This window comes from Triturus cristatus, chromosome 8 (assembly GCF_964204655.1).
Source record: "Triturus cristatus chromosome 8, aTriCri1.1, whole genome shotgun sequence".
Classification (NCBI taxonomy): domain Eukaryota; kingdom Metazoa; phylum Chordata; class Amphibia; order Caudata; family Salamandridae; genus Triturus; species Triturus cristatus.
The window spans coordinates 87,602,250-87,620,305 of record NC_140591.1 but is presented as its reverse complement, the minus strand read 5'-3'; the positions used below and the strand labels follow the sequence as shown (position 1 = coordinate 87,620,305).

The window sequence follows — 18,056 nt, the reverse complement described above, 5'->3', positions numbered from 1 at the left end:
GGTCTCCACTATATAGGGATGACGACACGAGCTGTGAAAACACGCATCACCGAACATAAAAGCAACATTAGATGTGGTAAAGCTAACACGAAACTTTACAGTCATTACCTTGCATGCAAACACAGCCCGACTGATCTACGTTGGATTGTCCTTGAAAGCCAGCCTGGCATGTCTCAACATTCCTTGTTTAGGCTAGAACAGCGCTGGGTACATCGCCTCTCTTTAGATAGACTTGGCCTTAACGATGACATACCTTGGTCAACGATATCTAATCGATAGGATTCTTTCCTGCCGATAATGTTGAGAGGGCAGGATAGCACATGTACCACCTTATGTTCCTACTGATACTTGATCTTTAACATTGACCCACCTCTGTACGACAAACCGTGAGTCTGAGATTCAGTTACCATAGTACAGATTGATGCGGGCATCACTATATATATTCAATATATTTTTTACTTTGCTCATGACAGTAATAGAGCCATAAACCCGTTTATCAACCTTCCTGGTATTACAGACCAACACCATTACATCATGGCCCCGATTTTGGTCTCCTTACTAACAAGATTGGGTATGAACCACCTACTAAAAACATTATCTGTGGGGTTCTTATCTGAGAGACATTCATCACTACAGCATACACACGTGACTAGCCCCTTTCGCTCAATGGGCAATTATTTCAGTCCTTCTACGTGGTGTGCAACACATTTTGCCCATTACAACATGGCGCCCATGATAAATGAGCTTTTTAATCACGGCATGATATACATTCATTTACATCTCACTGCTAAAGACGCATCTACGTCACACAGTTCCAACCATTGGCCAATCAGAATTTTTCCCAAGTCAGTGATTGGTCCGCTAGACGTGACATCATCACACGTGTCAGGCTCACAACCAATCCTGGTCTGAATAAATAATAGCGTCACCGACCCACTGTCCAGCTTCCGGGTTCGGCGACGCGGGCAGGTTTACTCACCTCCAGGGGATGTTTACTAAGTAAGTACACCATGGGTGTCTCGATGCTCAATTTGGAGGGGGGTTTCTAATACCAGAGTCTCGTTGGGGCACTCCAGACGCATGTAGTATATTCGAACCTATTTTCGGATCACTGTCCACCATCGGGACACGTTTGGATTGCTCGCATGTGACCACTTCGACACGCACAATTACACAGGGTGATTATGCTAAGGAGTGCTAAGACTAATTCAGGCACACACTGAGTCAGAATCTCCCACTTGGACTCACTACAATTGATCATAGCCTTTTTAATGAACCAATCGGGACTTGCATATCTTTGCCCCACCCCCGGTTAACTGCACCTGGTCAACCACGTTACAGATCAGAGTACCTTTGCACACAAGAGGTGTCACACGCTCAAATGATATGTTTATGAGACACCAGAGATAGAGACCTCTCTCTTGTGACTTTGTTTATGTGATATCTTTCTATGCCTCTACCTTTCTCCATAATACCATTATACCATAGGGAACGAATGTGTTTCTCCCCCTGTTGACGCGCCATGCACCTGATGATGAGCTTTTTATAATATGAAATGGTGAGTCCATGCGTAACCATGATTTATTTTCTACAATTGAAACAATGGTTGTGCTTCCAACTAGAGCCTTGCTATACTGCTTGTTTTAACCATTTTTTAACTTGTCCTACTTTGTCCTACGTCTTGTATTTATTCATTGATTAGTAAACAGGTAGGAGTCCAGTACAATTTACATTCTGGAGTATATTAAATGGATCACTGCTTTACTAGACTAGTGGTGATTGATTAACCTTTGTGTTATAATGCCTTACAGATGCCAAGGGTGGCTTTTTGGTTCATATTTCTTCCAATTTTTCTTTCCCTAGGTGACCCCCTTTTAAAACAATACATAAGGTAGGGGCGCCTATTAAGGGCTGACCAACATATTTGTTCTCACCCTTGTTGTTCTCACCACACTGTAGATAGTTTTTTGAGCACATTTCACTTTAGTATTATAGGTCCTGACGAAGCGCCATGAGATCCTTCTGACTAACTGGGCGCGAAACATGTTGACCAGAAGAGTAGAGCGTAGCTAGCCACTCCTCCGTTGTGAGCATATATAGCTTTTACGCCACTCACCCCCCTTTTAATTAGGTGGTTGACTGAGCCAATAAACTTATATTTCAGATTAACCAACCTTTTTAAATCACTTACATCTACACTCCCGGGCCCTCACACGCATGCACCATACGGCAGGGAACAAAAGATCTCCGACAAAGAGCCCCTGTATGGGTGCCCGTCGGGTATTGCACCGCCGACCCGACGAGGAGCAAAACCCAGATGATGAAGCATGACACTTAGCTTGCTGGGTGTGTGAGGGTTTTAGTTCCACCCTTAAGGGATTCCCTTCCCTTGTGCACCTATATTCACTAGGTTAAAGTCTAGGTATGGAATACTTTATTCCCCTTTGACTTCCCATCCTGTAGGAACTACACATCTCTTGTTGATACAGCTCTTCAGGAGACACATCTTCTTAAAACAGAGGCTACAGCTCTGTTAAAGAAACATAAGTGGGTTGACAAATTTTGTTCAACGGATCATAATGCCAACATTAGGGGGGTCATATTCATCTTTAAAAAAACTGCCAAAGCTCAAATTTTGGAATGTAAAGAAGATCACTCAGGGAGATGGCTATTAGTGAGAGTTTCGTTAGATGCTCAGATTTATACCTTAGTTGGCTATTATGGCCCCAACTCGGATGATCCATCATATCTGGATGTGATCAGGAACCATCTAGTATTAGTTCAAGACCCAGTAATCTGGATGGGGGATTTTAATATCGTTCTAAATCCTAGGCTGGACAAATCTGTGAAATCTAGATTTTGCAGCTCTGTTAAATCCAGGCACACCCTTATAACAATCATGGCACAACTTGGTTTGGCGGATGTATGGAGAGAGAGAGCGGGCAACAAGTTAGGGGTGTCCCTTCGGAATAGCCGCTTTAAACATAAGTCCAGAATTGATTACGCATTTTTTAGCTATTGCCTAAAAGACACTCTTTATATGATAGACTATCTTCCCTCGCACCTGTCAGACCACTCTGCACTGGCTTTTTCCTTAAAACGGGGAAACTTCACAAAATATTCATCCTGGTCCTTCGACAGGACTCTCTTGTTTGAAGATGAAGAGGTTAAATTTTTAGCAACTGAGTCCTCAATCTTCTTCGATATTAATAGGGATTCGGTAGGCTCCACCGTTGTCTGGGAGACATTTAAGGCCTTTTTAAGAGGTCAGATAACCAACAGAGCCTCTTTTAGGCGGAAGATATATAGAGAGAAGGTTGCTAGTCTTGAACAAGAGATGAAACTCCTAGTGTTAAGGATTGACTCTCCCTTAGGAACAATACAGGAACAAGAAAAATTGGCTGACTTAAAATCACAACTCAATAACATCTTACAGGAGAGAGTAAACAAAAGATGGGAAGCGTTTAAAACCTCCCAATTTGAATTCGGTGAAGCCGCAGGAAAAGTATTAGCTTGGAAAATAAAAGCTGATCAAGCTCTCAAATTCATCAAGGAAATTAGGATAGAAGGTGAGGTAGAGACGAGATCCACTCAAATAGAAATAGGGAGAGCCTTCCTTGAATTTTTCGAGGAAATATATAAGGAGGTCCTTCCCAATGACCAGCAAGCAAGAGACAGTTGGCTGGACGCTATTACCCTCCCAACTCTCTCGACAACTCAAAGTAAGGCCTTGGAGTCCGAGATTACAGAGGCTGAGGTGATTAAAGCCATTCATCAACAAAAAAAAGGGAAAGCGGCTGGCCCAGATGGGTTGCCAGGGGAGATCTACAGATCTCTGGAAAATGTTATAGCCCCCGTGTTGACGACCTTATTTAATGGTATCTTAATAGATGGTGAGTTGCCGCCCAAATCTTGGGGGGAGGCTACAATTGTACTTATCCCGAAGCCTGGGAAATCTCCCCTTGAGTGCGGGTCATATAGACCAATATCACTACTAAATAATGACTATAAAATCTTTGCAACAATCATGTCAGCTAGATTGGCGAGTGTTATTGGTGCTATAGTCCATCAGGATCAAAAAGGTTTCATTAAAGGTCGACAATTAGCCGATCTAACACACCAACTAATAGGAGCCATAGACATTGCTACTGCCTTCTCCCTACCTATGGCCACTCTAACCTTGGATGCAACTAAGGCATTCGACAGAGTCAACTGGCTCTACCTCACAGATGTACTTAAAAAATTCAATTGTGGGGATGGTTTTTGTAGAACTATAAAGCAGCTCTATACTACACCTTCGGCCAGATTGCTGATCAATGGGGTTTTGACAGAGGCCTTTAATATAACCAGAGGTACGAGGCAGGGCTGCCCGCTTTCCCCTCTCCTCTTCAACTTATACATAGAACCATTTGCTCAGCTTTTGCGTGAGGAGGCTAATATTCCATCTTTTAGCTTTGGAGAATGGGAAAGACGGGTAGCACTTTATGCGGATGACATTTTGATTTTCACTTCTGATCCAGTAAAGGCATTTCCCGTAGTCATCAAACGGGCAGAAGAGTTTGGTCTTATCTCTGGTTATGATATAAACTCTAGTAAGAGCGAAATAATGGTCTGGAACCTACCGAATATACAGCTGGGGGTAAATATTTCCACATCCATGCGATATCTTGGCATAAGAATTACCCAAGAAATGGACAGTATAGGTCAAACCAACTTGAATAGAATATACATCGAGACTAAAAAACTTTTAAAATCTTGGACTCACCTGCCACTTTCCATACTGGGTAGGGTAAACCTGGTAAAAATGTCCATTCTCCCTAAGTTTACGTTCATTTTTAACGCGATCCCCCTGGCATTTGATCCCAAATTAATTGAAAAATGTCAACAAGAAATAAATTCCTTTATATGGAACTACAAACCAATCAGAATAGCTTGGAAGAAGTTAAGGAGAAGAAGGGAGAAGGGTGGGCTCGCCTTGCCAGATCTACTGTATTATGCATGGGCATTCCTGTTGTCACACTCCAGGATGCTTTTAAAAATGCCATCTAACCTTTTACCTGGGTCGATATACAAAGCAATGCTAATGGGGGGCGAATCTATCAGCAGAGGGGTTTCTGTTCAAATTTGGGAGTCAGAAATTCTTCAAAAAAATTAAATTAAAAATTCTACACTCATGGACCAAAACCTGGTTCAGTATTAGGAAGAGACTAGGGCTGTCTTACTATTCTGATTTCTCCCCAATCTGGGATTCGCCGGGTCTCCCACTATTTCTGAAGGATAGTCTGTCTTCCACAATACAACAAGCCGGTATCAGGAGATGGGGTCAGCTATTTAAGGATGGGTCATTAATAGCATGGAACCAACTATACGAATGTGTAGGGCCTGGACTTTCCAGATTCAAATTCATCCAATTGGAAAGTTGGGCTAGATCCCAAAGGCGTACAGACCCCTACCTAGGGAAGGCCAGCATTCTAGAGCAACAGTTAGTGGAATTTCCATCGGGAGGGAAAGAAGTAGCCATATGGTATTGGCAGTTGATGGAGGAAAGTGATGGAGAGTTCCTTCTTCCGGACCAGCTATGGGGGGGGGGGGGCGACCGGCCTACATTGTGAAGAGCTCTGGCTAAAATCCTTTGCTCTACTCCATAAAATTGTAAAACCATCATGGCTAAAACGAAACCATCTATTCTCAGTACATCGTGCAAATATAACACCGCTGAGACTTTCCAAATTTCTCCCAGACAAAAAGTGCAACAAATGTAACTATAGTGAGGCCTGCGATGTACATATGTTTTTGGACTGCCCGGTCATCGCTGGCTTTTGGGAAGAAGTGAAGAACACCCTAAATTCCATATTAAACGTATCCTTGTCAATAACCCTACCACTTGTCATCTTTGGTTTGGATGACAACATCACTGGCAAGGCAAGGTCCTTCCTTTTTTACGCAATGCTATTGGCTAGAAGGCAAATTTGCATTCATTGGACAGAGACAACAGCCCCATTACACTCTGGGTGGCTTTCATCTCTATACGATACATCTAAAGCGGACCTTAACAGATCATGCAGTAAACACAATTTAACTTTTTGGAACTTGCTGATCGAATGGCGATAGTGTCCGGGGTTTTTTTTTTTTGTTTTTGTTTTTTTTTCCCCGGGTCCTATGATTATGCCCTGAACACTCCCTGGACCGGGCATTTGTTTGTCTAGGTCCACCAATGGTCCGGCAGGCTGTAACATGCCTAGATGGAGTCTGTGAAAGCCCCTCGGATGTTGGGACGTATATGCCACCACTACAACAACCAGTGCACATGTGTGGAGTAGGGTGGTCGGTCCGTCCAACATTGAGGGTTAGGCAAATGAGGACAAAAAAAAAAAAAGAGAATCCTGGTCGAGGATTCAGTGATGAATGCGCGTCGTGTGAGCAGTGTATAAGCTTGAGCTCTTTCCTTTAATCCTTTGTGCAGGCAACGACGTTTCTTCGGTAACCTGCTGTCAGGTTTGACATTCTCTACGTTGTGGAACTCTATTTCAAAGGGAGAGTTGAAGTAAAGGAAGGACTTATTTTTTTTTTGTTTTCCTTCCAGTTTGCTTTAGGAGAAGAACTAGGAAAAGTATAAATACAGAGTTAATTTATTAATTCAATAGGTTATGTTTGCTTTTGGTTTATAGTAGAAAGTGAAGAGTTACCACTTCATAATTAATTAAATTGCTAAAGAGGTTATATTAGGTAAAATAAGAATTAAATAAAAGGAAGGAAGGAAATATATTAAAATATATTTTGAGGTAAAATGCAGAATGTAACACCACCATCATTTTTTTTAAACACTCGAGGAGATCCACCAATTAAATGGAGTAAATGGAAGAAAATATTTGCACATTACGCTAGGGTGTGTGGAACTAATCTCAGTGCGGAAAGAAAGCAATCGTTACTTCTACACTGCTTAGGAGGGGAAGGACAAGAGGTGTTAGAAAATTTACCAGAATTATCAAATGTAGAGCAAAGAGGGTTGAATGAATATGAAATTTGCATATTACAGCTAGGTAAACATTATTTACCAAGAACAAGTACCATAATGGAAAGGTACCATTTTGGGTTGAGCGAACAAGGAAAAGATGAAACCATAGAGGATTTTCTAACAGGTTTAAGGAAACTGGCTTCTACGTGTAAGTTTGGAGGTTTAAATGAGGAACGTATTCGAGATCAATTTGTTTTAAAATGCAGAGAAGAGGAAATACGTGAGGAACTATGGCTTAAAGATGAACCAGAGTTAGAAGAAGTTATTGCTATAGCTAAAAGAGTTGAACATATGCTTAAGTGTGTTACTGAGTTAAAGAATGAGAAAAGTAAGAATGAGTCTTCTGTAGAAGAAGTACAAGGAGAAGTTTGTCAAGTACAAGAAAAAAAGGGGTCATCGACTCAAAGTGAAACAAAAAAATAATCTATGTCTAACAATTCTTTTGTTTGTATAAGGTGTGGAAGGGTTGGTCATAAAGCTGATTATAAAAATTGTCCAGCAATAGGTGTAACTTGTCATGGATGTGGGAAGAAGGGTCATTTCTTAAAATTATGTAAAAGTAAAGGAAAAAAATTTCAGAACAAAGGTGTAAAAGAAGTTATATGTCAGGTTAGTGAAAATATTACAATTGACCATCCGGTAAGTAAGGTAAAGATTGATGGAGTAGATTTGGAAATGAAATTTGACTCTTGCTCTCATTTAACTATTGTTGATAAGGAAATATATTATAGGTGGTTTCAAGAGAAAAATCGTTTACAAAGAATGGATGTTAATCCAGGAGGATATGGTGGTCAACCCATAAACATGTTGGGTTACTTTAATGCAACCATTGAGATGAAAAACAAAATTATTTTGGGTAAAGTTTACGTATCAAAGAAAGGAGATGGTCTACTTGGATGGCCTCATCAACGTTTACTGGGGGTCACTCTCAATCCCAATGCTGAACCACAAGTTCAAATCCAAGCAGTTGAGAGAAATAAGTATGAAGTTGTAAAAGGGTTTCCAAATGTGTTTAAAAATTAATTAGGGTGTTTGAAAGGGTATAAGCATGACATTAAACTAAAGAATAGAGCTCAAGCATCCGTAGCCAAAGTAAGAAGAATTCCCCTTGCTATACAAGAAAAAGTAGAACGTGAAATAGAGAAGCTTCTCAAACAGGATATCATTGCTCCTGTAGAGGCATCCGATTGGTTGTCTCCGGTTGTCGTGGCCAACAAACCTAATGGCGAGATTAGGTTATGCATTGATCTTCGCGCTCTAAATAAAGAGGTAGTGGTAGATAAATTTCCTTTACCCAACATCGATGAGATTATGTCAACATTAAGTGGGGCTAAGTTTTTCACAACATTAGATCTCACTCAAGCTTATCATCAAATTGAACTTACTGAAAGATCTCAAGACTTAACTGCTTTTATAACTCCAATGGGTGCGTATAAATTTAAAAGAATGCCTTTTGGTTTAGTAAGTGCAGCTTCAGTATTTCAAAGGATAATGACATCAATCTTGAAAGGAATAAAAGGTGTGAAATGTTATCAAGATGATTTGCTAATCGTTGGTGCAACTCTAGAGGAGCATAATCGAACAGTTCAGTGTATGTTGAAAAAACTTGAACAGGCGGGTCTAACTTTGAAATTTGTAAAGTGTAGATTTTCTTTACAAGAAGTGAACTATCTTGAGCACTGCATCACTTCTATGGGTGTAATTTCAAAGAAGGAGCTGGTAGATACTATTGTGAGGTTAGCCGCTCCTACGAATAAAGAGGAATTAGTTTCTTTTCTTGGAATGGTTGAGTTCTATGGAAAATTCATTAATAATTTATCAAACAAGTCGAGTGCTATGAGGTTATTGCTTGTTAAGAATAAGGAGTTTGTTTGGTCTAAAGAATGTGAGAAGGAGTTTGAAGAGATAAAAGATGATTTGAGAAATGCTCCAAAATTGCAAGCATTCATTCCAGGAGGTGATACTACAGTGGTTACAGATGCAAGTTGCAAAGGTTTAGGTGCTATTCTTCAACAGAGAATAGGAGGAAAAGAACAGCTTATTGCGTGTGCCTCAAGGAGTCTGAGGGGTGCGGAGTTAAATTATTCACTCATTGAAAAAGAGGCATTGGCCATCTACTGGGCTCTTAACAAGTTCAGAAATGTTATTTGGGGGACTTATTTTAAGGTGTGCACGGATCACAAACCTCTTAAAGAAGTTTTCAGAAAAAAAGGTCTGGATTGTATTTCTGCAAGAATTAGACGGTGGGTGATTGGATTACAAGACTTCAATTTTGAAGTTGAGCATCTTCCTGGTGTAGATAATATAACAGCTGATTGTCCAAAATTTGGAAGAAGATTTGGAAAATGAAGTAAGTGTGTGTGAAATATCTTCTGATATTGTAAATGAAAATGAATGGAGAGATGAGTTGGAAATGGATTCAGAGCTGGTGAAAGTCAAAAAGGTAATTCAGGGTGATAAAACAAGTGATGTTTCTTTGGCAAAAAGCTGGAGTATGATTGCACATGAATTGTCGGTAGACAATGGAATTTTACTAAGAGGTGATAAATTGATTTCACCAGTCTCGTTAAGAAAGAGGCTGATAGAGGAGGCGCATCAAGGTCATCTTGGTATTGTCAAAACTAAGGAAAGGTTAAGAGCAAGTTTTTGGTGGCCTGGTATGGATTTGGAAATAGAACGTGAAGTTAGGGAATGTTTGTTATGTAAAGTTAGTGATAAAGTTCTTTCTCCAAGGACTTTACCAATGGTGTGTCGTAAATTGCCTGATGGTCCATGGGAGGATGTTGCCATGGATATAATTGGACCACTTTCAGGTGAAAAGTCAACACCTTATTTACTGGTCCTTATTGATTTGTACTCAAGGTGGGTAGAAATTTCTAGTGTGTCAGAAGTTACTTCAAATTGTGTGACTTCATTTTTGAAGGAAGTATTCAGAAGGGAAGGTTTTCCAAAAACTTTTCTGAGTGATAATGGTCCGCAATTTTGTTCAAAACAAATGGAGTCATTTTTAGAATCATGTGGGATAGTTCATAAAAAATGTTCTATTTATCATCCAGAAACAAATGGGGCATTTGAGAGATTCAACAGAGTGATAAAAGAGAATATTCAATTGTCTAGGGTAAATAGGTTAAACTGGAAAGAAGAACTTCAGAAAGGTATTTTAGCTCATCGTTTCTCTCCTCATACTTCAACTGGAAGAACTCCTTTTGAGCTGTTTAAAGGGAGGGTACCCAATACTAAGTTATGTCCAGCTTGGATGTGTTGGGGAAAGGGTATAAAGAATAATGGATTGGGGAGTTGGAGAGAGAGAGAGGAAAGATTACAGTTAAAGAATAAAATTAGTTTTGATAAAAGAAAATCTGTCAAGAATGTTGTTGTTAAAGTGGATGATCTGGTTAGAGTTAAGGCACCTGTTGGAACGTTGTCTTGGTCTAAATTTACAAAGCCATACCGTGTAATAAAGTGTTTTAAAAATGCTGTGAAATTACAGGATGGGAGAATTTGGAATCTAAATCGTATTGCCATTCTAAAATCTGAGCATGATGATAGTTTGGAGAAGAATATTCAATCTGATATCTCTCATTCAGAGTTGCCTTCAAAGCCAAGGAGTAGTGGGCGTAAAACTAATGTGCCAATTTATCTGAAAGATTATTTAAAGTAGCAATTTTATAAATGCTTGGTTATATTTAAAATTTGTATCTGTATGTATTGTGGGAGGTGAGGTATTATATGGTTTGATTAGTTAGTGTCATGTAAAATATTGTATTCATGTTTTTATTTATTGTTAAGAGGGAGATGTGTGATATTATCATCTCTATGGTATTTTGTTCTATGTTCTATGGAACATGGAACACGAAGAATGTCTGTGTGATTCTCTAAAAGGCAGTTACTGGAGGATCTTGATGGCTGAGGTGTATATGAATAAACCTCTACTTGGTATTGAACCCATGGCTGAATATTGATTCATTTAAACATTACAAAAAGGTCCCTGTACATCCTTGGTTTCTGGAGACTGATCAGTCAGCCTTCTGAAGTCACGTAATGAAACTGATTTTAGCACGCTGGGGTGGCACCTATATAAGCACCTTGCACATCAGATTCAGCGCGGATGACGCCAGAGCGGAGGCGATCAGCACCACCACCTGGTGCACAGAGGTACTGCTCAAGATTTGCCAGATCCAGTCTGATTCCTGGGGAATATGTTCATGCAAGGAATTTGCGGCTGGATAGAGTTTGTACCAGATAGGGCGTTGCCAAATGTAAGTAACTTGTTCATTAGCACATTAAAGCCAGACCTGTTGCATTGCCAATGCTTGTTCTTTATAAAACGAAATAATAGAATTAATTAGATGAGGATGAAGCAGTTATTTTGCCTCAACATTATGAGAAAAGATTTGGTAATGATAGCCTGGCTGGAACAATTAATTGTTGATAATCTTTTTTTTAGTTTATTCAGGGTATTAAATTGGATAAGTGTTTCAGTCTCTGTCAAATATCTCATTGTTATTCATAATTAGTGTAGTAATTTCAATTAGTGGTTCACTGTACATAATTTGTATATATGAAGTTTAATTGTATATTATATTTTACTGTCCGTCTAAAAATTGTTTGGTTAATTCTCTGCTAAGTACATACATTTGTACAGGTCATTCAAGAAAATCTGCATATGTATTGATAGACCAGCTTTTTATAAATGCAAGTTATAAGATTTTTAATAAATTATTCTGGCTTAACCTTTATGTTTTGTTCCCACTTTCAAAACTTTGACTTGTGTCTTGTTTATACACAGCTGAAGACCTCACTCATTCTTCTCCAGAAAAGCTTCGACCTCATAAACCACACAAAAACCTCCTTGGGTACTTCCGAAAGCTAGCTCAGCAAGTGTGCCTGTATTAAGGAAATTAGCGACTGGGACACTCATTTGGAAGGAGAAATGGCCTGAGTGAGGGCCACTGAACCATCCTTGGGAGCTTTATTTTAATCAGGAGATGATCATGTGTTGTTTTGGGACCAAATCATCCTGCAAGGCTATGCTTGATGCATCCAACAATATTTCTTTAAGTGGCCTTTCTGGTTTGTTTAACTGATGTCATGGTAATTTATTGAGTGAAAAACTAAGAAACAGTAAGTATTAGTTCAAAAAAAACTTTTGTCAAAATAATAGAAACTAGCCCTTTGGTTTTATAGACTGTTCCTTCGCCCAATGTGGGAGCCTCCGAGGACAAGGAAGAGCCTTAATTCATCTCTATTCACAATACAAGTGAAGCCTGTACATCTCCTTTTTAACTTTTATTTGTTCTCAACATTTGTAGTGTAATAAATACTTGGATCAAGTTGATCTTTCAATGTCATTTTAGCAATTGAAGCTTTTCCTTTATATTAAAATGAAAATAAATATTTTGTTTACAAAAAATATGAAAATTAAAGCATTTTAATGGATAACAAGGGACACATTCCGTACAATATATCATGTTCCACTACCTTGGTGAACTCTACAAGTTGTGGTGTTAATGAAGGATAAATACTCTAATCTATTCACAAGTATTTTAAAAAAATCATACAACTCAATAGAAGGGCTACTGTCATCTTTGGATTAGGGTGAGTGGTTTCTCTGCTACTTCCTTTCTTTCTTCCACCTATTCCAGTACAAATCCCTCTTTTGAAGTTGTATATTTCTAACTGGTTGTATCGATATTTGCTAAATGCTACAAGGTGTTTGGATATGAACTATTGGTGGGGTATGTTTATTAACCTCAAGAGTACGCTGAAGCAATACAGGAAATTGTTTGATATTCCATGTGTTTAAAGATGAATGCAGTCACATTTGGTAAAGATCATTTAGATGAATGTTGCATAATGTGAGATAAGCCTAAACAGTAGTAGTCCCAGACTACCAACTAAACATTTGACCTGTAAAAAGAATGTATCACATGCTGTTCAACCTCCGTTACCAGCCTCCAATCAATAGAACTTAGGAGTGATGAGACACAGGCAAGGAGGCTGCACCCACGATCATAATGTTGTGTCTGCAGTCCTACATGCCGTCCATTTCTCTATAAAAATGCCTCATTTTATTGTATGAAAATGTTTAGCCAGTGATTGTCACCTTTTTAGTTTGCAGATTTCCACTAATGCCACCACTGTAATACAAACTGTTTTATTTTCATTCACGTTACTCACGTTATTGTCATTATTTTTCATTTACGAGAAAGACGTTTTTAGGTGACTGCAGAGAACACTTTTAAAAGAGACTTTGGTGTTAAAGACCTGTAATTTCTAATGCTTAAATTTATTTATTTGTTAAATGTGAACAATGTGTCAATTATATTTCTGGAGGTTTTGGTAATTCTGATATAGTTGATCGTAACACACTTCTGGTTAATTCTCCTATCGAATCAATAGAAAACAGCTGGATTTGTGGAGCTCAATAAGGACGGGGATGAGTCCTTGTTATGTGTTTAAAGGCCACAAACAGTGGCCTTCCATGTATCTCATGCACTCCATATTGACTCAGGTTTTCAATCAAGCTCCACCTCTCCAACAATCCATGATGCATTATGACCAGGCTGATACCCCCCTAGAGAGTCCTTACATTTTGAATATTGAACTATATTCCATAGAAATGACAGGCATGTAACTTTCTGCTTACTAGTATTACCAATATGTGACACACATACTTTTGCCAACATTATCGCTCTTCATAATTTGGTTCAGCCTTGCTGTCCATTATACATCATCTCTCTTAAGGGATGATGCTCCATTTGTATTGTTTAGAGACACAAGCATGCATACAACCTATGTCTCTGATTGGGAAAAGTGCTTCTGACAACAGTAAAATTCACTTGAGGAGTCCTTACCCTCAGCATTACGTGATTTGCAGTGTCCCAGCTAGTTAACAGACTCTTCTGTTTCGTCCATTCTAGGATTCTGCCCTCTTAAGTTGAGCCAAGACAGACTATTTCTATGATAACCAGAACCGGCAATGAGGCTATCTTGTTAACCAGTATAGGACCACTGCAACTCTATGTTGCAGTTTGTGGTGCTATTGAAAGAGCTACCTGACTAGACTTCTTCAAAGCTAATCCTCTGATTTTAACTAAGAGTACATTACCTTTTGTCAATAAGTAATTTTCATTCAGCCTCCTCTAGAAGTGATGTGGGGATCCATTTTCTACGTTTAGCTAGTTGTCTATGGAGATCTTTCTCCCACCATCTGTAATTCTCAAGGCAAGCCAAAATCTTAAACTATTGGCACCAAATACCACATACAGCGAAGCTCAACTTTTGTGAGCAATGGGCATTTTGTTGTTTGTCTGGTAACCGAAGAATGACAACAGTTCATACTGGTGATGTTCATAAGTGGAAATACTTACAAAATGATGACCTTTAATACACATCTGAGTGTCTTTGTGTGGATACCTAATTTATATTAGTATTCTGTGCTGATGTATATCTCTTGTCGATTTACCACTTTCACTGTTTCCAAGTATGACTTGAAACAAAGAACATAATATAGATAATATCCTGTTACAGCTTGTTTGGACCTGGAATCTTTTGTGCTCTGATTTATTGCTATTTTTAACTCCGGTCATGTTGCCTGCTAAGAGGTGAACTCGCAGTTTCTGTCTATTAGTACACCCCAGCACTTCACTGGGAGCTATGAATATGATATGTTGTTTCTTGAAATCCTAAAGGTTCTAGAGCAGCAGTTGTTGAAAGATTTGTAGAAAAGTTTCAATCATTCTAACTGGCAAAAATGGTGTACAAAATAAGCAATTCTTAATTTAATATTGGAGGAATGCCTTATTTTCTATTCAGGTCATACCGCGTTTGTTCCCATTTACCTTTGTCTTACATTTAAAAGTTAATTCTGTCACTACAATCCACAGTGAGAGGAAACTGATAGCGGTGCCTATCATTTATGAAGGTTCATTTTTAAATTCCTTTTATGAATCTGCTTCTTGATATTATGAATTTAGATGTTTTTCTAGATTATCCTAATTGGAAACCTTCTAATGTTTGCTGTCTGACACAAATTACTTGCAAACCTTTATTTTACTAGGAAGAGGAGCATGGTGCACATCTTATTACACATTTCCAGTTATGTAAGATTATAATATACAGCACACTATAAATAAGATATTGACTGATTTAGTTAAAGCTGGTGTCTTATTTTCACCTCTGTCAGTTTGCAAGTCTTCCTTTTTATTTTCCCTTATTTAACTCATAGCCTTGGCAGCTGTACCTCTGTAAAATGGAAATGGACTTTGTTTATACTTTTACAGAATTAAAAGAAATCATTCTGGGGATTCTTTGTACATGCTGTTGGAGTGCAATACAAATTGCTGACATAATCTGTTTATACTTCTGGCATTGTCCCATGCTAATCACTTGCTAAATATTATAATACCAGTGTGTTTAAGGGCCAGCAAAAGGAACAAACATTTTGCTGTGCAAACATATCCTTACAGAAAGATATGCAAAGTCAGTCGTTGGGCTTCATTCCATATTGCATATGTGTTATTGAAAAGGTTATGACATCAGCACATGAGTTACATTTGTTTGGCTTACTATCCTCTTTTATACTTCATACCTCAATAGCCACTTTCAGTAGTAAAAATTCTCCTTTGGTCTAATGATGTCCATGATAAATCATAGAGTAAATACAGGATTGTGGTGTCATTGAGCATTAAATTGTGAGTGATAATGAAGTGCAAGTTGCATCCTACCTCATTCTACTGATCTGCAAGTGAATCTGAGCATGATGTAAAAAATAAATCTTCACAGTGTGCGATCCTGTTTGTGTTTAGGCAACTGCTATTCTTTTTCTTCAGAAGGCTGTTAAAATTGTTTACGTTTACTGTTGCCTCTTTGCTTTGATAAATTTGTTAGGATTTTGAAATTCTAGAACATAGGCAAAATTCATTACAAATGTGACAGCTGAAAATGAGCACTGACTGTATCTCTGCGCCTAGTCTTGGGAAAAGCAACAAGACCGACTGTCTTTATAACATAAAATGCTGATTATTTATTGATATATTTTGATATCCAGATTGGGCTAGTAAACCATTGTTAGTTCTTTGTTTGTATTCCTAAATGGTGAATTTTAATAATTTTCTGAAATGCACAAAGTAATGATAATGTTAAAACCAATTGTTTCTCAGGATTTCTTATTTGCATACTGTCCTTTGGGTATGTTTTTATATGCTTCTATCAGTATAAATCACACTGTGAAACACACAAATGCAGTTTACCTACGATTGACATTGCCTGTTACAAAACTTTATGCACTTTAGACCTGGTTGTATTACATCCTTTGACAAAGATTTCCAAAATCTGCAGTGAACCACTATAATTACTGTGTACTATTCCATGCAAACGTGTTTTAGCCTAGGTTTTTCTGTTGATGTCCATTTAAAGGATTAGAGAAAATGTTCTCTTTAAATATGTGACCAAGTTATTCTGGTTATTAAAACTGGTGCTTTACCTGATCCTATTTCTGGATACTAACTTACCTTATTAACAGAAGGAGTTCATGCATTGGACCTTTTTCTAAATGTCAATTATAAATATATGATTTAACATTGTCTGAGTTAACCAAGGAGGTTAACATAAGTCCAGTGCTACTTTTATAATGAACTATGAGATGAGGTGGCAGCTGGACAAACTTATTCCCAGGAAAATAATGTGCTAGACAGAAACAATTGTTTATGCAACCAAGCACCAGTACTTCTAACTGGAGCATGTGACTTCTTAAATTTTCCAATGAGAGTTCACAGCTGCTCAGTTCACAGTTTTGATAACCAGAAACCTGTTAGAAATGTTCCTAAACAAAAAGCTTTACAACTACTCCTTGACCATTATTCCATGTGGAAGTCGTGAAATTTAAGTGAAGAGCTTTCATGATCTAAAGTGTATTATTTACGATGATCCAGAAATTCCTGTAAACTGAGAGTTTTCATTGTGATGGATTAGCAGCCTTGGGGCTGCTTTTCCATCACAATGAGTTTTTCCATGACTGCTTTCAAACATGAGTTAGGCGAACACTGCAATCAGAACAGTTGTTTTAGTTACGTTGTAAAGAATGTGTGTAATCTTTTTCTTTTGTAATATGATACTCGTAGGCTATTGATTAAAATGTTGGTCTAATAAAGTAATTATATTAAGTTGATAGAGTGGTATTGTTTCTTGTTTAAACAATCTGTCTTTTTATACCAGGAGGGTGGCCCGTGCAAATATCTTTTATTAAAATATGCCACTTAAGTCTAGGCAGAGAAGTTCTGATCAGTCAATTAATAGTAATGGTATTTATACCTGAAACTGAAGTAAATTCATCTCTTAAAAGAAAAAAAGTATCAAGAAAATCAAAACATTTAATAATGCCAGTACAAACGTGACCTTATGAGATTCTCCAGTGCATTTTATTTTCTCTAAGAAACACAAATCAACTGCTTATTGAGACCTGGTTAAAAATATAGCTGCATGACTGCCCTTACCTGTAGTTGAAATGCCCAGCCCTCCACCAAGGCCTGCCTATTTAGGAACCTGTCCCACTGTTTTAGATCAAGCCCATGCTTCCTTCCCTCTGTTCATCTTTTGACCTCTCAACTCCTTTACGTTCACTCTCCCTTACTCTTCTGCTGCTTTCTGCTTCTGGCTTTCCTGCTCCTTTCGCTCCTGTCTCACTTCCACTTTTGCCACTTCTCACTTTTTGCCTGGTTTTCTACGAGGCATGCTGTAATCCCTCTGTGGGTAAAGGCCACACCCACCACTTTCTATTTGTTGCTTCGGGTGCCTTTAATAATTGCTTTCTTTTTAGTTGCGAAACTGTTCTTTATCACGCTTTAGGGTGTGCTTTTACTTTTGTGGCGACTGGCCCCATTAAATGTACCCTTATTGTCAGGTTTATGTATCCTTTGATCGGCTGACTTTTTTTTGGTTGTTTTTTTGCTGTTCAATGCTCTTGCTCCGTTTCTCGCTTGCCCACTGCCTCTCTTGTTACCTTTATACATATTTATGATCTGTTCTTAGCATAAGCGCT

General features: G+C 38.4%; 1 protein-coding gene across 5 annotated transcripts in view; it reads left to right on the top strand.

Annotated features, from left to right (window-relative positions):
* Positions 1-17,186, top strand: part of GRAMD1C (GRAM domain containing 1C) — a 1,366,575-nt gene extending 1,349,389 nt beyond the window's left edge. For all 5 annotated transcript variants that reach the window (XM_085621077.1, XM_085621075.1, XM_085621076.1 and 2 more), the window contains one exon: positions 11,805-17,186. In XM_085621077.1, the coding sequence (XP_085477203.1) occupies positions 11,805-11,888 (84 nt within the window). In that variant the 3' untranslated portion in view covers positions 11,889-17,186. The remainder of the gene's footprint in view (positions 1-11,804) is intronic.
* Positions 17,187-18,056: the final 870 nt, after the last annotated feature.